General features: G+C 40.2%; 1 protein-coding gene across 2 annotated transcripts; it reads left to right on the top strand.

Annotated features, from left to right (window-relative positions):
* Window positions 1-1,382: 1,382 nt before the first annotated feature.
* Window positions 1,383-21,375, top strand: LOC138979598 (caspase-3-like). 2 transcript variants are annotated; one of them, XM_070352307.1, is made up of 8 exons: window positions 1,383-3,316; window positions 4,652-4,750; window positions 6,293-6,385; window positions 6,858-6,929; window positions 11,495-11,797; window positions 13,007-13,208; window positions 18,110-18,236; window positions 18,941-21,375. In XM_070352307.1, exons 1-8 carry the CDS (start codon window positions 3,307-3,309, stop codon window positions 18,959-18,961), a joined length of 927 nt encoding a protein of 308 aa, XP_070208408.1. In that variant the 5' UTR covers window positions 1,383-3,306; the 3' UTR covers window positions 18,962-21,375. The 2 variants fall into 2 exon arrangements, with proteins under 2 accessions (XP_070208408.1, XP_070208409.1); XM_070352308.1 differs by having other exon boundaries at window positions 1,384-3,316; window positions 6,296-6,385.
* The last annotated feature ends 444 nt before the right edge of the window (window positions 21,376-21,819 follow it).

The following is a 21,819-nucleotide window of genomic DNA, read 5'->3' as shown; positions in this document are numbered from 1 at the left end:
TATATTTGGATTAAAAACAAGCTCTGAAAATTAAATATATAAAAATTATTATCAAAATTAAATTTTCGAAATCAATTTAAAAACACTTTCATCTTATTCCTTGTCGGTTCCTGATTCCAAAAACATATAGATATGATATGTTTGGATTAAAAACACGCTCAGAAAGTTAAAACGAAGAGAGGTACAGAAAAGCGTGCTATCGTTCTCAGCGCAACGTACTACCCCGCTCTTCTTGTCAATTTCACTGCCTTTGCCGTGAGCGGTGGACTGACGATGCTACGAGTATAGGGCCAACGGTCTTGCTGCGTTGCATTGCGTTCAGTTTCATTCTGTGCGTTCGACAGCTACTTGACTAAATGTTGTATTTTCGCCTTACGCGACTTGTTTGTAAAATTTCCTTTTGCCTTTGGCTCACGTACACTCAAGGTCATGAATTTATCCAGCTTCGCGGCAAAGCATTTTTATCGCTTTTCACGTGCGCTCAAGAATCTAGGTTTTGGATCAAACCAGTTGCTCGCAGTTGTTAAAAAACAGGCGCTTGCGATGTGTTCATAAACACATAGAAAATTAATTGTTGCACTATGTAACTGTAGTGATTTTGTCGTCACATCATGAGCCTGTATGTTGTCACTGAAAGTTTTGAGGTCCACGTGAGAATTTTTTTTGAGTTTTGAAAATCTTGCTGAATAGGTTTTGGCCTCTAAACAGGCATTCTTGCCGTGGCCCTCAGGGAGAGAGGAACTCCATCCATCCTTCATCCATCTTCCAAGTTCCATAGTTTTTTCAAAATGTTGTAACTGTAACTGTAAGTACTCTAAAGTGCTATTTTTTGAGAAGTGATGTGCCACAGTGTGATTCATGTTACCAGGGAGCCAAAGTTAATACCGGATCATCGTCTGTCAAAGTCAAACCTGCCCCAAGTAACCATTGAACATGAATGTCTCATTCAATGAAAGGAATGTCAAATGAGAAATGTTCTACATGATGAAGAAGAAATAACGCTAAATGACACATTGTTGAGCATGAGATGACGTCTACAAATGTATAATCTACAGTCATGCTCAATAAATATTCACCAATTTTACGCAGATGTGTTCCGTGTTTATTGACTTAAACTACCCCAACCTACGGGTGTTGACAATCATCGTTTATTCACACACAAGGTCGCCTTCGCTCTCAAAAGCTAGTACACTGGTGCATTCTGAGGATGATCATTACCAGTTTCGGGCAGCAGATTTTGTCACTGATTAATACCCCCAAAATTGAAACTCAACCCAAAAAAACACAACAAAATATTTTTATTTTTTGGCTGGGGGGGGTTCCGGAAACCCCAGAACCCCCCCCCCCCCCCCCTCGTCCGCCCCTGAGGAGTAACCATACACTGTGAACGGGGTGGGGGTTGGACAATCAAAAATCAGCAAGACAGTCTGATGTTTGACGTTGGCAGAAGAAAGAAGGCTTTACTTGAGTGTTGTTGGATATGCTGTGGTATACAATATAGCCTATCAGTGAATTTCAGCATGGGAGTAGCTTTGACTGTCCCTTCCAAAACAGATTCCAAAGTAGATTTACAATCATTTAGCCGACTTAGGTTGCCCATCTATGTGCTGTAGGTCAGATTTAGAGAGGATACTATCTAGTGGTTGTAAGCTTGTTTGATGTCTTGCTTTAGTGTTCACGAGGAATAACCATACACTGTGAACGGGGTGGGGGTTGGACAATCAAAAATCAGCAAGACAGTCTGATGTTTGACGATGGTAGAAGAAAGAAGGCTTTACTTGAGTGTTGTTGGATATGCTGTGGTTCCGCACATTTTTACCCCCCCCCCCCCTCCTCGTACTGATTGACAGGTGATATGGTTTCCAATGGAGGTTCTGATTGTAATTCATGTACCCTCCTCCTACTGCAATGATGTACGTGCCCCCTCCAAAGAAAGGACTTGGTTTAAGATTTACCCTCCCCCTCCTCCTACACACACTCTCCCCTTCTAATTGTGAGTTGATAATGGGGTTTGAATGGTAATCAGGTGAAAAAGCTGTTGGGTTTGCTATTGTGAATGTACAGCTTATAATTATGATGTAATTTGTCATGGTTGTCAATAATGTACCCATTCCCTTCCCTTGTATTGCACCCCCCTTTTTTGTGAAAATGTCTGGAGAGAATGCTTTCAGATTTTAGAGAGAAAGGACTAGTTTGAGATTGACTGATACATATGATTAAGGATTTTGCAATGTATTTGCTGCATGGCAGTACATCTTGGGCGGCTATGTATGACAATAACTATTACATGCACAACGGTAAAATAAAAGAAAGAAAACAACATGAATGTATTACGACTGTAAACCTCATTGGCTGAATGTGGTGATGTAGCAAACTGTTCAGTGTTGTTCTGTCACTGTCTGGATTTTGTTTTTCACCGACAATAAGGACTTTTCAATTTAAGTTCTTCCGCCATAAAAGAATTGAAGAAAGTGAACCAGCTAAATTTCAACATCTCAGTACCAACACACACACATTGACTCATAGTCAGTTACCAAAGGTAGCATTCACCAAGCCATCAAGAGAAATACATGTGCGACACAACAGATTGCAGTGTCCCACAATTAAAATAGTAAACTAACTAAACACAATCTTAGTGTGTAGGTCACAGAAATAGTATAGTACAAACTGCTGACTGTACAGTGCAATCCCCATTTAAGACCAAGAAATATCTGATAAAATCAGGTCTTAAAAAAGAGGGTTTCTTACAATGGAGGTAAAGTGACAGGTTAGTAACAGAAAAAGGGTCTTAAAATGGGTTAAGTCTTTAAAAAAAAATTGGGGGGTTGGGGTCTTATAAGGGTTCCACTGTATAATAATTAGTTTTGTTATAAAGAGTTTTGCTGAATGCTGCCAATTTATGACAACACAACAATCAAACTCAATTTCTATCTACACATTTCGACTTTTAACCTCTAACACCCAATAAAAACACAACCTGAGGGGCCGTATTAAACGGTAAGTTAACCCCTTACAAGCAATAACACCAATAAGGGGCCGTTTCAAAAGCTTCCCTGAATAGGAGACAACACTGTAACGACATGAGTGATCAGTTCCCTCCCTTGCTAGAATTCTTTACGGTTCTACAGTTCACTGTTGCATTGCACATCGGTGTGGTCGAACCCCTTACTCAATGTCAGTGCGTTTGAAGATGCTATGTAACTTAGAGCTTTTATCTAAGTTCCAGAAAGCGCGGTGGACAGACGATTTCCGTCAATTTGTCCAGCTGAGTCGGTGTCTGCATCGGCCCCAGAAAGCAGGTCTTACATGCCCATAGGTGAGATATGTATCACCGTATCAGTATCTGGTGTACACCGGTGTTTTTTCATCTCTCTCTCTCTCCCTCTCTCTCTCTCTCTCTCTCTAACGCGTTCATGCACACACACACACACACACTAACACACTAACACACATACACACACACACACACACACACACCACACATACACACACACACACACACACACACACACACACACACTTTTGCCGGGTAAGGGGGGGGGGGGGGGCTTCCGGAACCCAAGACAACCCCCCGACCAACGAAGTCTAAATTAACATGTGACAGAGGGCGGGGATGTAGCTCAGTCGGTAGCGCGCTGGATTTGTATCCAGTTGGCCGCTGTCAGCGTGAGTTCGTCCCCACGTTCGGCGAGAGATTTATTTCTCAGAGTCAACTTTGTGTGCAGACTCCCCTCGGTGTCCGAACACCCCCCCGTGTGTACACGCAAGCACAAGGCCAAGTGCGCACGAAAAAGATCCTGTAATCCATGTCAGAGTTCGGTGGGTTATAGAAACACGAAAATACCCAGCATGCTTCCTCCGAAAACGGCGTATGGCTGCCTAAATGGCGGGGTAAAAAACCGTCATACACGTAAAATTCCACTCGTGCAAAAAACACGAGTGTACGTGGGATTTTCAGCCCACGAACGCAGAAGAAGAAGAAAAAGAACATGACTGTGACAGGAGGAAAAATATACTGATAAGGCCCATGTGGTCGCTTTCAAGGAGTAATATCCGGGAACAAAATTATATAGGGCACGTCCGTCAAGAGACATATCTTATACCTTTTACCACTGTTTGTCTCTGACCCTTCCAATGTGAACAGTCCAACTCGCCATCTCAGATCTGGCCAGACTTTTACACGGGATAAAATCACACCTTCACTTGAACGCGACACACCAAAAATCAGAAGCTTGAGTGTTTTTTGTGATGTGTCAGGATTTTTTTTTATCTCAGCAAAGCTGGCGAGGCAAGTCAAATACACTCGGTCAAACAGTCAGTAACTAAGTCAGCCTCTATCTCTCTCTCCTTCATTTACTGAAATCAGCAGTCGTAAAACAGTGACCAGTACGTTCAAATATATCGGCAGATTACATTAGGCTACTGATTGCATCTACCAGGTAGAAAGTCTGCTTTAGCGTTCCAAAAGTCAGGGTATTAGTTGTTGTTGTGCAAGTGGAGGGCCTGGATGTCCTTATACGATGTGAATGCCTAGCCAGATCTGAAAGCTTTGAGGATACGTTAGCACAGGAAACAAAACGGAGACCCAGAAAGAAAAGAAAAGAAACGAACAGAGGACAGTAGTACTGTACATGTCAAGTTCTCTGTACAGACCCCTCGGGCCATCAGAGTTTCTCCCAGCGTGCTGCACCCATCGCCAGACCAGGACCATCAGGCCTGCAGAGTCAAGCGATGGTCAGCAGCTCACAAGGTGAGGAAATTATTAATTCTGTTTCTACCCCCCCCCCCTCTCTCTCTCTCTGTACTGTAGAGCCTTGTCTTCTGCGTCCTACTAATTTACTCACCAGAGCAATCAGGAGAGTCATATTCCTACTCGTCAGTGTTTTTCGGTCAGCCGTAGATGAAAAACCTTGACGTTGAGATTGTTTTGGTATGTCTATGAAGTAACAACTATGAAACTGTATACACTTGCAGGGTTCTGTAACTTTTTGAAACTTCAGACAGGGTAGGGGTTTGTGAAATGCAGACATGATGAAAGTCTAGTTGGCTCTTATCACATTACAATGTCATTATAGGGTCGAGTTCGGGCCGCTAAAAAAACCTGGAACATGTTGTATTCGAAGCTAGAGCTTTACGTAGTACTTTACACTTCCAAGTTTGAATAACATAAGACGTAATGAGAACTTCGCTAATTGATATCAAATTTCAAGGTCTCGGAGGGTCGAGTTGTAATTGTGGTTTTCTCAAATGATTATGGAGCTATGCCTTTGAAAAGTGGAGCGTTTATAGTCTCTGGTGACCCTCAGACATTGTTAAGATTAGATTGCCCCCTGTCGTCTGCAAAATGTAGTCGATCATGCGTTTGCTCTTCTTGTCTTTTTTCACTCATTTGTTACGAAGTGAGAAACAGTTCAGTTGCTCCTCCTCCTCCTCCGTATTAACGTTCCATGTGGCATTGGCTCATGGAATCTTAACATTTCTCAAAAGAGTTCAATTCAGCGAGTCAAAGGTCCCATCGAGATTACTTATGACTGCGCCACACTATGTATAGTTTACAGCGCGTGAGTTTGGACCCATACAAGCTAAAGCGCGCACCAAACCGAGAGCGCACACACGCACGCACACACACACACACACACACACACAACACACACACACACACACACACACACACACACACACACACACAATTTAGTAACATGATAAGGTTGCAAATCCTACGTTCATTTATCTCTAATCATAAGTTGCACCATTTAACTTGTTAGGACAAAACATATTTCCCTGATATTCCACTGCCATTTTGGTGCGAGACTTCCAATGACAGAATTTGAAAAAGCAACGAGTGTAAATCTGGTACGACACAGCAAGCCATGTAGTATTATGTTTATCCTATATACTGTAATTGTCTGCCGTCGAGGCGCCCAAATTGAAGACGCGGATTATGGAACCTCGATCTTTTCCAAAGCCTCATGAATACTTGACGTCAAAGCAAAAAGACGTCACTGTAGAAAGTAGAGCGTGACGTGTAAGTTCTCAAAATTCTTCCAGAAAAAACAGCAAGGGTAAAAGTGTTTCTGCAATGACGTTTGTCTAGGTGACTTTTTTCATTATCAGTAGTGGAAAAAAAGGTTCCTGCCAGACTAGTTTGACACGACCTTATTTGCATGATATACCCACTAGTGAATTGAACGATATTGTTATCTCATGGGTGGTCTCTCTCACGAATGTAGGATAAAATCAAAGTTCATTCCTTGAGGAAAAATAAAAATTCTACAAAATTTGTTTTTCAAAGCAGCTCCAGAAGAGACGATGTCCACAACACCACCCCCTGGCAGTCAAGGACCATCAGGCCCTCAGTACTACAGGATGACAAACAATCGCAGAGGTGAGAGTGATAGTTTCTCTTGAACATATAGCACATTTCTAACTTTTGTTGATTCTTTATTTTGTGTGTGCCTGACACTGCGAGACAATTTTCCTTGTTGTTATAAGGACATTAACATCTTTGAGTCTTGAGTTTTATTATTTTTGATTCAAAGAGTGTAAAGATTTGTAGTGGTTGATTTTAAATTGTGTTCAACCACAAACAAATTGGGTTTATCCAAATTAAGTGCACTGTTGCCATGTTTTACAAAGATGGGTTAGTGTTGTCTTAGTCGACAGGTTTTGACCAGCGAGGGCAGTGAAGAATGGTGTGTTCAGTTTTGTAATCTTTCAAGCGGACAGATATATATCATTTCAAAACTGCTTGTTTTTATAGTTGTGGCATTTGTTATTGCCTTCATTATTTTTGATGCTGTTTATGGCAGATAAAGTTGTTGAAAGTTGCCTTATACGATTCAAAATAATACTTTCAGGAATTTGTCTTATCCTGAACAATAAGTTCGCCGGTGGACCTCATCAAAGAAGAGGGACTGAGACAGACACGGGTAAGAAGTATAAAGAACTACATATATATGCTTAGATAAGATATAAACAGGGTGACCCCCCAAAAAAATGTCACACTCTAAAACGCTTATTACTCACACATGTGTTCAGTGAATTACTTCATATTTAATGTACTTCAGCGTGTGATGTAGGATGATATTTTCACAAAGTGTCAAGTACAGTTGACCCCCCCAAAATGCAACCCACAAAAATGCTATCAACGTCTACATCTGCTGACCGAATGACTCTATATTTGGTGTACATTAACCCCATCAGTACCCAAAGTAGCAAATGTATAGATCAAAGTGTCTGACTTTTCTGCACCTTCATGAAAAAGTTCCGAATTCAGGAATCTACACAACAGTACGAGTTTTGGCATTGAGCTGTAGCCATACTTCCCTAATTTGTAGGTCTACCCTCCAGACTTTTACCTTTTGGATTATTTGAATGTCCGAGTGCACAAACACTTTCCCCTCCTGAATATCTGTGACCTAAAGAGAGCAGTTAAAGCTAGGTTCAGGGCAATCCCAAGACCGGAAAAAGTTTGTGTAATTTGCAAATTGACAATGTCGGAGGGGTATTTTGGAACACATTTTAAGATACGGTAAAAGTCGTAAAAGTCACCTACAGACCGGAAACTCTGTGGAATGGTCCTGTACAAACTTAAGTTCAAGCTGATAAGAAATGAAGGTATTCACGTGAACTCAAATGACTGGAAAAATGACCCCTTTCGTTGTAAAGTCACACTTGCGCCGCAAATATCATCAATGACGTGAACGCATTCCTCCCTTAGAATTCTAAAGGCCCTTAATTGCTGTCTTAGGCTGGTTATGGCATACTTTAAATGGCCCCAACGGTAACAATCTGCAGGACCTAAATCGGGTAAGCGTGGTTACCTCTTAATTTCAAACCTCGTTGTGTTGAGTCGATCCCCGAATTTGGAGTTTTTTTCGAAAGAGCACGAAAGTCCGACCATTTGATATACAAACCTGCCACTTTGTGGACTGGTCAAGCATAGGCTGAAGATAGTGTACACTGGATGTAGAAATTATTAGCATTTTTGAGGGTTGCATTTTTTGGGGAGGTCACCCTGTATGTAAATCAAATGCTTTGATTTTTACGCTTAAAAAAATTCTTCAAATTCTGAGATTGCCCTATCAGTATATAGGAGGTTTTACACTGAGCAGTTAGTAGCCACACTCATCCGACTTGAACCCTCCAGACTCCCTGTAATTACTGTTTCAACTAGTATTTTTTCCGAGGATGGTTTTTGCATGCAAAGCGCTTCAGCTAAAATCGGGTTAGTGTGGCTACCATTCAGTGCCAAACCTCTAAATTTTGAGACAATCCCCGAATATGGAATACATTTTCGAAAAAGAGCAAAAGTCAGACCATTTCTCATACAAGCTCTAAACATTCTGAACGTATCATCTCATATCTCAAGCCAGTGTACACCAAATATGAAGTAATAACAATTTAAGGAATTATTAGCATTTTAGTAAGTGGCATTTTTATGTCGTGATTAATCATTGTCTCGCCAACATATTGCAAGCGCGACAATTTTGAGATAAGATCATTATCCGTATCATACGTGTTTGTCTGTCTGTCTGCTTAAAAAACCATTGGGTCAAAGTACCCCTGATGTAAACTTTTGTTTTCCATGTCAGAGTTCGGTGGGTTATAGAAACACAAAAATACCAAGTATGTATCCCCCGAAAGCGGCGTATGGCTGCCTAGATAGCGGGTTAAAAACGGTCATGCACGTAAAAACACACTCGTTAAAAAAATACAAGTGTACGTGGGAGTTTCAGCCCATGAACGCAGAAGAAAACAAGTCGCGTAAGGCGAAAATACAACATTTAGTCAAGTAGCTGTCGAACTCACAGAATGAAACTTAACGCAATGCAACGCAGCAAGACCGTATACTCGTAGAATCGTCAAGTCCACCGCTCATGGCAAAGGCAGTGAAATTGACAAGAAGAGCGGGGTAGTAGTTGCGCTGAGAAGGATAGCACGCTTTTCTGTACCTCTCTTCGTTTTAACTTTCTGAGCGTGTTTTCAATCCAAACATATCATATCTATATGTTTTTGGAATCAGGAACCGACAACGAATAAGATGAAAGTGTTTTTAAATTGATTTCGAAAATTTAATTTTGATCATAATTTTTATATTTTTAATTTTCAGAGCTTGTTTTTAATCCAAATATAACATATTTATATGTTTTTGGAATCAGAAAATGATGGAGAATAAGATGAACGTAAATTTGGATGGTTTTATAAAAACAATATTTTTTTTACAATTTTCAGATTTTAAATGACCAAAGTCATTAATTAATTTTTAAGCCACCAAGCTGAAATGCAATACCGAAGTCCGGGCTTCGTCGGAGATTACTTGACCAAAATTTCAACCAATTTGGTTGAAAAATGAGAGCGTGACAGTGCCGCCTCAACTTTCACGAAAAGCCGGATATGACGTCATCAAAGACATTTATCAAAAAAATGAAAAAAAGTCTGAGGATATCATACCCAGGAACTCTCATGTCAAATTTCATAAAGATCGGTCCAGTAGTTTAGTCTGAATCGCTCTACACACACACACACACAGACAAACACACACACACACACACACCTACACCACGACCCTCGTCTCGATTCCCCCCTCTATGTTAAAACATTTAGTCAAAACTTGACTGAATGTAAAAATGCCACCAATAAAAATGCTAATCACTTCTGCATCTGTTGGACGAATTGCTTCATATTTGGTGTACACTAAGTTCAGCTAATGCATGATCATAATTTGTATCATCAAGTTTCAAATTTATAGGTTAAGTGGTCTAATTTTTCTGCGCTTTCCAAAAAGTTTCCAACGTCAGGGATCGGATGAACAGTAGGTTTGACAATGAGCATTACCCACTCTCACCCGATTTAAACCTTCCAGGCTTTTACCTATCGGAATATCTGAGGGTCAAAGTATACTCTTCTTCTTCTTCTGCGTTCGTGGGCTGAAACTCCCACGTACACTCGTGTTTTTTGCACGAGTGGAATTTTACGTGTATGACCGTTTTTTACCCCGCCATTTAGGCAGCCATACGCCGTTTTTCGGAGGAAGCATGCTGGGTATTTTCGTGTTTCTATAACCCACCAAACTCTGACATGGATTACAGGATCTTTTTCGTGCGCACTTGGTCTTGTGCTTGTGTGTACACACGGGGGTGTTCGGACACCGAGGAGAGTCTGCACACAAAGTTGACTCTGAGAAATAAATCTCCCGCCAAACGTGGGGACGAACTCACGCTGACAGCGGCCAACTGGATACAAATCCAGCGCGCTACCGACTGAGCTACATCCCCGCCCGTCAAAGTATACAAAAACACCCCACAGCTAATCTGGAAGGTTTAAATAGCGTGAGTGTGGCTACCACTAAATGTTGAAGCCTCCGACTGTTCAGCTGTTCCCTGAATTGGATATTTTGTTTTAAAAGAGCACAAAAATCAGACCACTTGATCATGACTTAATAATTTGAAACTTGTTGATAGGATTATGCAGCTGAAGTTAATGTATGTCAAATATGAAGTAATTCGTTGAATAAATGCAGACGGTATTAGCATTTTTATTGGTTTCATTTTTTGGGATCACCCTGTAGAAGAATACCTTGACTTTTTATATCTTCGAATTTACAGGGTGGTCCAAAAAAAGCGCCTTATTTTCTTTTTGATCTCAGTTTTGACTGCAAAGAGGGATTTAGAAAATGTCTTCGCCAAACAATAGCAGAATGATGGGAAAGTATGTCTTACAAGTTTGGTAGAAATTAGTCTGTCGTGAGCAGTTGATAACAAAATAATTTGATAATACTAATAATGACAGCTTATATAGCGCAAACCACAGTAAACTATGCTCTCCGCGCTTTACATATTAACTATGAATAAAACCATACTATTTAAACATCAAATACACATACATTCAAACAAAATAACGTAACGATAAACTTACAGCAACACATTATCCACTTATTCTCTATCCAGCCTCCTCTTCCCTGGCGATAGGTTCATTTCACGACGCACTGACTTCCCTTGGCCACCCTACCCCCCTGATCTCAACCCACCCGACTACTTTCTGTGGGGGTACCCAGGACAGAATATACGGCAACAATCCCCAGACCCTGGCAGCTCTGTAGCACCACATCAGAAGGGAAATCAGGCGCTTACAAACTGACAGCTGACATGATTGGACGAGTCATGGACAATTTCAACGTTCGTGTTGCAGCAGTTCTTCTACGAAGAGGAGCCTGGATAGAGCATATTATCAACTACTAAGGACAAACTAATTTCTGCCAAATTTGCAAGACATAATTTCCCATTATTCTGCTATTGTTTGGCGAACAAAGTTTCTAAATCTCTCTTCGCAGTCAAAAATGAGATCAAAAAGAAAATAGCGCGTTTTTTTGTGACCACCCTGTATATGGCATGCACATGCGACAATTCGGACGGCCAGTTAATGTTCTGATGAGACCCAGTAAATTTATACTTGATAAAATAAGATTTATGTCAACGTTTCAATTTCATTCCAGAAAATCTTCAAATGACATTCAAAGCACTTGGATTTCTTGTGGAAGTAAAGGACGATCTGACGGCCGAAGAAATGTGTACATTTGTAGCCGATTCTGCCAAAAGGGACCACAGAAATTTTGATTGCTTTGTGTGCTGCATCCTCACGCATGGGACCGAGGGTGGACTCCAAGGGAACGACGTGACATCCATTGTGCGCCTGGACAAGTTGGCAGAACCCCTGTATACAAGCAAATGTCCTTCCTTGGGTGGAAAGCCCAAGTTGTTTTTCACACAGGCTTGCCGGGGTTCGAACAAACAGGGAGGTAAGAAGGTCAAAAGTTTACCGCTGAAATGTGTAGTATCAATTTTGTATTCCATAGCTTTTAGTACAACTGTAATGATGTTGATAAGTTCGATAGTGGAGTCTCTTCTACTCCGCAATGGCCGACTCTAAAATGCGCTGTACCAAGCTATTCTCCCACATGCTTAATTTGCCAGTCTCGTTATCCTTGAGGATTCAACCTTTGTGGAAACCCCTTGAGTTTCAGCTGATGCAAACCCGTCCAAACAAAAACGTGTTGTTTTGGTTGAGATGGCAAGCTAGTGATCAAAGATGGTACACTTGAGGAGCAATTTTGGGAAAGTTTTCTGACAAACGGAACCTTAAAAAGTTCAAGAGATATTCGATGTGCTGTAATTTAAATATCCCTATTATGATTTGCTCGAAAATGATTTGTATCTGTGCTAATTAATTAGAGTGGTAATGGGCGTCAGCTTTCCTGTATGTAGTCCCGATTCCGTTCATCGTCATATTTTATTTATTAATAATATGGTTACACATTCATCAAAGCAGAAAAATACGGTTGGATTCAGGAAGTCAAACTTATAATCTAGCAAACGCATGTACATTCCGTGCTCTACGGGGCTAAAACTCATAGCGCAGCGTAAACGAACAAACTGCCAATTGGAGAATATACACTGTCTAAAAAGACCACCCAACAGTATTTAGATTTAGAAATAAAACGCTAAAACGCTGATACTGAAGGCATTCCTCGTGTGTGTTGTCTTCTGTTCAACCCCCAAACTGAACTCTGTAGTTCATTTGGTCGATTTCAATTTTGTACCACGAGCTACAGCGCGTGAAACACGGTGTCTTCTCAAGGGCAAAAGGTAGGACGAAAATCAACAGTGGCAGAGAATGCCGGGCGAGGAGAAAAATAAGACTGAAAATGCCGCTCTAAACCAGCCGTTTCTAATTTGAATAACTGAGCGCTCAAACATTTGAAGGTATTCCTGTTGTGTGGTGACATAACAACAATCCCCAACCCGAACTGTATGGTTCTTGGGGCGATTAGATATAATTGTTTAGTTAGGTGTACTCGTACCTTTAATAAAACACGTTTAATGCCTATGATTCATGTTGACCCCTTCAGCTATTAATGTTTATTTATTGATTAAAAAAATATGATTGTTAATCGAAGTGAATCATGGAATATTTTGTGTGACTGTAGTATCTTCGTGCTCTCTAACAGCAGCTGAAGTGGATAGCGACAACATCACGAGCATGGAATCAGAAGAAGAGGATGCCACGACCAGAAAAATCCCGGACAGAGCCGATTTTTTTTATAGTTACGCGACAACAGACGGTCACGTATCGTATCGACACCCAACCAAAGGCTCTCGTTACGTGTCCGTCCTTTGTCATGTTTTAAATCAATATTCCGACGATGACAAGTAAGTCGACTAATCTACTACAACTACTCTCTATTGTCTTTCTATCTGTCTCCTTCTCTTTTAAGAGCCTTTTTAATAAAAATGTTGTTGAAATATCACAGACCATTGATTGGAATGCTATCAATCAGTATGTGCTTTTTTTCATGCCTACTGTAGTTACTTCCATAGCAAAACCTATTAATGGACCAAACGAAGCGGTTTTGAAAAATGTATCACAGTAGAGAAATGCTGAATAGCCAAGTAGGTTGAACGGACACGAAAAAACAACAACCAGCTTCTTGACATTATGTTTAGGAAAAGATTTTAAAAAACCAAACGCGAAACAGAAAAAATGTGACAAATAACATACTATTCCCATTCCTACTTTCACGAAAACATATTTATTTCAAGAACAACAATATTAGATTTTTTCAAGTAGTGCGGAATTTCAGTTTTGACTAACCTGAGCAAACAGTCTTTATACTGAGCAGTGTTAGTTCGTCCGTCAGGCAGTCTGTTGACGAAAAGTTAAACGTTGATTTTCTCCGATGTTAGTGAAGTTAGAGTTTGGAAACTGTAAACACTAATAGGGTTTGGTGATCCCAGACTAATGACCCAAGTTAAATGTCAAGGTCGCTGCAGGGTCATGTTCAAGTAAGCAAACGGAACATGATTAATTGATAACACGATTTTGAAAGTTCACAAACTTCTAGGCGTTGATAACGTCCATCCACACTTTCTAAAAATATCCACTGAGATTTCAAGAAAATAGGTCAGTGACCTCACCAAGTTATGATGTCATTGTTTGATACGAGGTCACAGCTTAGTGTCTTAGTGTCTTGATGATGATAAAATCGTTTATTTAACGTCACTCTGTAAAAACATTTGCGACATTTGTCTTAGATTAAAAACACACACAGGCGCGCACACAAACTTTCCCTTTATGTACAGTGGTTCACCACCCCCCCCCCCCCCCGCACACTCTCGCTCATCTAATTAAAAGTGGTAATAAGAGATACTTGGATATAAAAGGGACAGTGCAGCTCACAGCCTTCGTTTTGCGTTTTTGTTGCAGCTGAGTGCATTTACAGTTCAAAAATCCTCCTATGGTAGTAAAACAAACCCCAAACTACCCAACGACGACATATGTGAAGCTCGACAGTTTCTTGTTCACGCGAGTGCATAAATTAACCTAGTTATTACGTGTTGTTTGGTCGGAGTTCGATTCAACTGAGTGATTCCGGCCTCCATTTTGTTTTACACAAACTCATGATGACGTCTGACATAATTTGCTAGTGACGTGTCTTTTTGTGCATGATGTGGTGATCTACCTGATCTAAATTTAGATCCAAAAATAGGTCAAGACCAGCCGGGTCCGAGTACGAAATTAATTCGTAAAAAAATCGCCGTTCTTGATTCTTTGGGTGCAAGTCAATGAAACTTGGTAGTTCTTCTAACGGATAGCTGCCTGAGGTATGACTAAAAGCCCCAGGGGCTCCGTGCACCTGGATTTGACAAGTTCAGTACCTTTAAAATGTTCTGATAAAAATATAAAGTAGCTATGAAAAGCAATGGCGTTAGTTGCAGTAATATCTCTTCATATCCAGGGACCAACCCGTGGGTGCGCGTGCACAAGTCTAGAGATAAGTTTGGGACCTTGCCATCCAAGGTCTTTATTAAAACTTAAAAGATAGCTTAATTTTTCAATTGGGGTATTTGGCAGGATATTTCTGTTCGTGTTTATAAACTGAGTCAGGGGTTGAAAGTGACATGAGTTCAAATCACACTCCAAAGTCAAATGAGCAATGCTGAGGTCGGATTGACAGGTGCATTTAAGCTCTGGAAATTGGTAGTTCCCAGCTTCTGCCCTTAGGCGGTTAATCCTTTTTATTACACGTGGGCATGCATTATAGGTGTTCATCTGTTTTGATTGGGGCTTCCTGAATGAGCCAGCCAGAACTTATTGCCGTGTGTATGTATTTGTTCTTCCATTCTCTCCAGAGAAGAGAGTCTGTAAGGCTACTGATATCAGAAGCAGACAATGGCAGGTCTACCTCGGAGGCGCCTATGCCTTGGGCAGCTTCTTTAGCGGCTTTGTCTGCTCTCTCGTTGCCAGGCACGTTCACGTGTGCTGGACACCAGACCAGGTTAATCTCGCTTCCCTTTCTTATGATTTTATTTGCCAGCTCCATTATGGCAATGACAAGATCCTGTCTTTTTGATCTTTTGTTAGTTCGTAATGCTTTAATGGCTGCTTTGGAGTCAGAGAAGATAGCTATCTTTTGGGGAGGATTGTTCTTGAGATTGAGATGAACAAGCGACATGCAGATGGCAAGGAGCTCAGCTGAGAAGATCGAGTTAGTGTCTTGAGTATTTTAGTCTTGGCTAGACTATAATAATAATAATAATAATAACGGGCATTTATAAAGCGCCTTATCAAAAGTTCAAAGCGCGGGACAACAATACATGTATACAAAAATCATACAATCACTGTCAGATTCAAACAACACATCATGCACATCTCACATCCCCAGACTCTATACTAAGGAACTATCCGTAGTGTTGTTGGAACAAGTGAGTTTTCAAATTGGACTTAAAAGATGAAATGGATGGAGAGTGACGTAATTGAAAGGGGAGTGAATTCCATAACTGAGGTCCATAATACGAAAACGTGCGGAAGCCATGAGCCTTGCGTTTAAAGCGACCTTGACAGAGAAGTCGAGCATCATCAGAAGAACGAAGGGTGCGAGAGGGAGTGTAGAGAGAGACCAGTTCAGAAAGATAGGCAGGTGCCGATTCAGAGATGATATTGTAGCAGAAGCAGGCAGCTTTATACCTAATACGTTCAGATACAGGAAGCCAGTGAAGTTCTTTCATGAGAGGAGTGCAGGGTTGTCGATGCTGTGCTCTGAAAATGAGACGTGCAGCAGAGTGTTGTACTTTTTGCAAGGGTTGGAGAGTGGAGTCAGGGCAGCCTATGAGAAGGGAGTTGCAGTAATCTAATCTGGACAGAATGCAGGATGTAACGAGAGTTTTAGTGGCATCAACAGTGAGAAATTTTCTTATGGAACCTATTCTTCTGATCTCAAAGTAACATGTCTGACAGACTTTTTTGATGTGTTGTTTCATTGAGAGGTGGGAGTCCATGATGAACCCAAGATTCCTAGCACTATCAGAGAGAGAAATGTCACTAGAACCTACTGTGATGGAGGCTGGAAGGGAAGTGATCGAAGAGGAAGCTCCAGAGAAAAGAAGAAATTCAGTCTTGTCATCATTTAACTTGAGCATATTGTTTGTCATCCATGATTTAATATCTGAAGTGCAGTTTTGGAGAGTGTGCGTCACCGCTTGGATTTCTGTAGGCTTGCATGCTTGTTGGAGTTGTGTGTCGTCTGCAAAGAGGTAGTGATTGACTGCGTGTTGCTTGATGACGGCAGAGAGAGGAGTGGTGTATAGTACAAATATTTTTATATCTTCTGGGCCTAGAACTGATCCCTGGGGAACGCCGAAACAGAGAGGAGATGGAGGAGATGAGAGATTATTGACAGACACATACTGACTACGGCCTTGTAGATATGAACTAAACCAGTGAAGAGCGGTAGAGTGAATGCCAAAAACAGATTCGAGACGAGAGAGCAGAACAGAGTGATCGATCGTATCGAACGCAGCTGAGTTATCCAAGAGAAGCAGAACTGATAGGGGACTATCGGGGATGTCATCAAGTTATGGTGTCATTGTGTCAGAAATGAGGTCACTCAAGTGTCTGAGTACACATTTGATTTTCACGGATTTCAATGGATTTAGCTTGGCTGCAAGGGTCAGACTAAGGAATTATTATGCTTCTTATGGTTTTTTTTTTCTCTATCTCTGTTTGTCCAAATATTTTGAAGGGTTTTGACTATAAGGCTATTGGTGGCGGCGGTTGGGGGTAGGGGGAGGATAAAGGGGGTGTTGGGGCAGTTTATATCTGTTGGATATTCTTAGGATTTGCTATCTAAATGGATTGATACAGGTCGGGGTCAAGTTTGGATCAATAAGTATGAAATCATTATTTTTTTAACTTTATTTTTTTAAGCTAGAACAGCAAATATTTTGATTTTTGACTCATGCATTATGTGTGACAAGGTGAGTCATGTAAGCATCTTGTTTTATTCAAGATTTTGAATGTAGATCTTTGCCACTTCTTACACTTCAAGGGTTTGATTACCTCTGGACATGACCAGTCTGCTGGATCCTAGCCATAGGTCAAAGTCACATTGGGGGTGGAGTTTGATTCCGAAAATGAGAAATTATCATTTTTTTTCAATCTTAAACAAATGAGGCAGAACGCTGTTTTAAGATCCTGGAAAGAAAGGGAAGTAAGCGCACTAAATGCATATAACCTGTGCAATAGAGTAAGTCCGCCAATTCATTATTTTGTCTCTAAGAGCACATTCATAAGTTTATCTTGTTGTGTTCCTTTATTAAAACATACATTTCATGGCTTTGTAAACTTGTATTTGAATAAAACACTGTTTAAACCAATAGAGTAAGTTAGAGTTACGCGGAACCTGAGAGAATAAGTATACAAGCATTAAAATTCAATGTTTATGGAGCTAGGGCAGCAGGTAATTTGTGTCTGACACAAGTACGACACAGATGAGTGGTATGAGCATTTGCTCTTCTTGTGGAGATTTCACCAAAAAAGAATTTATTTTAGAACAAAACATCCTCTCATAACAAAGATCTATACAAAAACGTACATATTAACACTTTTTTTGTGTGGCTGTGGTTTTGTTGATGTAGTAGCCTACATTTAGCTTGAGTGTTAATTAGCTTTATAATCAAATGTTTGTTGTTGCTGTCTTGACGAGTAGTTCAATAAGCTTATATGTTGCTTAACTTGATTTAATGTGTAACAGTGGCAAAGATATTTGTTTCAGTTACGACATCAATGACATCATGACCATTGTCCACAATGAAGTTTCCAATAAAAAAGGCCAGACACAGATGCCCTCTTATGAGAGTACCCTGACAAAAAAACTCATCTTCATGCCACTTCTGACGCCTGTAAGTGGTTTTTCTTACTCTTCCAATATGCTTTTACATTTGGCCACGTTGTGACCAGTTTTGCATGTCAAGTTTTATGAAAATCTGTCGAATCGCTCTACACACACACACACACACACACACACACACACACACATATATATATATATATACACACACACACACACACATATATGCATGCACGCACTGCACGCACGCACGCACACACACTCACACGCACGCAGGCACACACTCACACACACACACACACACACACACACACACACACACACACACAAACAAGGGCTGGAAATTCTGTACATTTTGCTCTTTCAGAGACAGCGGGACTCAGTTTCTAAGCTTCCTATGACTGAAGCAAAACTTTGTGGTCCCTGTATAGCGCAAAAAGCCCAAAATACATCAGAACAATAAAAGGCAAGCACATTTCTCGGGAAAAGCCCAGTTAACACAGGATTTAATGTAATAGCACGAAATACAGCAATTTTAGTTGGTTGTGTAAGTAGAGCGGAAAAATAGTCTTCTTTCATTACATACCAGAAGCATCTCTTATCTCTTTAAATTTAAGGTTACTATTGTCACGAATATATTTTTCTATACGACTGCACTGTTGCAGCTCTAGAGTAACAGCCCTGCCGAAACAGCATTACTGCCGTATATAGCAAACTTCACGTGAATCTTGAGTTTATGATGCGTGTGTGTTTTAGGGTCAGGAGGTGATGACATAGACAGCCGGAGGGTTCTGCCGCCATTACGAGGGAGACCGGTGCTAGCACGTGGCCAGACCGCCCTGTGGTGGACTTGTTTAGTCAAGTCCGTTCATTTAACCTTCAGGATCACCTGTTGGATTACATATTTATTTTACAGGGATCACGTGACCGCCGCTCAAGTAAGGGTACCCTCAAATTCGACCAGACAAAAACGGAAGGGCCGATGTAAAAATCGACAAAAAAATCACAATTGCAAAAACTTTGCAACTTTGACATTCCAAATGAAAGACAAACCAATTATCTACCCTGAACAGATTGTTTTGTCTCGATCCTGTGAACACTTTTGCAATGAATGTATTGGGCTTGTGGTTCGTCACTGACTGCGAACACTGTTCAAGCATTCTGAACCCTACCATGAATGCTTTTGAAGTGAACACTGCCCGCTGTGTAATTATGGTGTGGTGGTGACTGCGAACACTGTTCACTGTACTGAGTGATCACAGAGTGGTAGATGATGTGAACAGATGTGAACACTTTGGCTAACATTTTCTTTTAATTCCACTGTTTTTGTCATTGTATGTTGGTAATTAACAGTTCTTGTTGGTGATTAACGACTCTTGTTCTTGTTCACATCTGTACACTTCTTTGTGGCGACAGAAAACTTTGTTTACGGATCTTTATGGACAGTTGTGAACACTGCATTTGAGTGTTTTCATCTGAACACACTGATTTTAGTAATTGTGCATGTTTGGATTTGAACTGTTGATATTTTGGTTTCACTGTTTATTATTAGTTCAAACTTGAACATTGTTGAGTCTTTGGACTCTGGTGTTAAGTTTTTGGTTTTTGTTCAGGTTTGAACTGAAAATGGTTTTATTATATCTTCTGTTCAAACCAAACATTGAGACATGTTTTCAGATTTGAACATTTTGTATTGTAAAAAAAAAAAAAAAAAGACCCACACACACACACACAAACTTTCTATGTATGATTTGTTCAAATGTGAATTTTGTTACTTGTGTATGTGTATGACCATGTGTGTGTGTTCATGGCTCTGTTTTCCAAATTGATGCTCTTGTTTCATGCAATAATTGTCATAATAATTTATATTGCAAAGAGATTTAATTTAACTGCAAGGGTGTTACCCTGCTTAACTATAATATGGAGAATAGATTTATTTGAACATAGATTGGAAAATTTGTGAGAAAAAAAATTTGGAGCCAAATTTGACATCACTGAATGAAATTCACCAGCAGTGTGTAAAATGATTCATTTGAACATAGATTGGAGAATTTGTGAGAACAAACTTTTTTTTGGAGCCAACTTTTACATCAATGAATGATATTCACCAGCAGTGTAATATAATTCCAACCACCCCCATACATACATACAATGTTTACTCCATTGCAATCAAACTTTTCATGATGCAGAAGATAAACAAGATGCCGTAATGGAGACTAGGAGGATGCAAAATTAACACAAACTTTAAAGGCAACTCTGGTGTCAGATTACAGACGAGACAAAATGTCGGAAAGGCTAGCTCAAGACCGCTTGAGTTTGAGAGGATGTTTTAAACATTTTTCTCCTGTGGGTATCCGAGTTTCGTTGTTGCATGCTTTCAAACTTATTGAGATTTGGTGGTTGTATTGTTTGTTTGGTTTAAACAATGTTTTATTAAATCAAACATGATACAAAAATACAACGATAAACAATAGGGACACGAACTCAAGCAAACGCTTATATTACGCGCCCTACGTAGTAGGAAAATAACGCAAATATGATGTCGGACAAGCAATACTTATCAATTGTTGAACTATCTACAAGAAGAGCATAGTTAAAGTAAATCAGAAAGAATAAGAAAAAGCTAGCAGGAGGAAGAGGGGGGAGGGTGGAGGAGGGAGGAGAAAACGGTAGGTACATATAAAAGATGAAGTTGGCAGCGCATACAAATAAGAATATACATAGTACATTACAAACCATAGTCCTGTGGCAAGTAAGCAGTAGCTCGCTAAATATACATTTGAAAAATGCATATAAAATAAGGTTTGTTGGCTTGAATATGGGTACTGCCCATTGTTTGTTTGTTGAAAGAACAGAATAGAACCAAGTTAAAGAATAATTTTTGACAGCAGTGCAACACACACATTTAGGAATAACAGCAGAGGGGTAAATTTGCTGCTAAAACTTGACATCGTGCAGCTTTAAAGATACGTGATACAATCATTTGAAAATGATCTAGTCAATGTTGTATTTGCGTTGGTATTTGAAGCTGATGCTTGTTTGCTTTGTTTGTTTGTTTGTTTTCTGTCTGTTTGTTGTTTCTGTAACCATTTGAATGCCAGTATTTTGTTGTGGGCATATGAATTGTAAATAATCATACAGTACAATTGTTTGGGTTGTTGACTCAAAAAGTTTGCAACGGTGTGCAGTGATAGGCATTTATTGCTGACTTTTTCAGTTGAAGTATTCTTCCCCCTTTTGTGAGAGAGAGAGAGAGAGAGAGAGAGTGTGTGTGTGTGTGTGTGTGTGTGTGTGTGTGTGTGTGTGTGTGTGTGTATACACCTTCATGCGTATGTGTTTGCACATATGTTGGTGTGAGATTATATCATAGCCATCGTTAACATCTGTCGCATATTTCTCTCCCTTACATAAACATTAAATCTCCCTTCAGATGATCACTCACTTTTTACGTCATGCAGCCGTTCCCATGTTTTTCAAGAAGTAAACCTACTTTATTCACCTGTTGAGGTCTGTCAATACAGTGGAACCTGACAAAACAGGGTTTTAAAATTGAGTAAGTCTTCTTCTTCTTCTTCTTCTTCGTTCATGGGCTTAGACTCCCACGTACACTCGTGTTTTTGCACGAGTGGAATTTT

Source organism: Littorina saxatilis, linkage group LG11 (genome assembly GCF_037325665.1).
Source record: "Littorina saxatilis isolate snail1 linkage group LG11, US_GU_Lsax_2.0, whole genome shotgun sequence".
Lineage (NCBI taxonomy): Eukaryota > Metazoa > Mollusca > Gastropoda > Littorinimorpha > Littorinidae > Littorina > Littorina saxatilis.
Note: the sequence above shows the minus strand (reverse complement) of the source record. Positions and strands in the feature narration are given on the sequence as shown.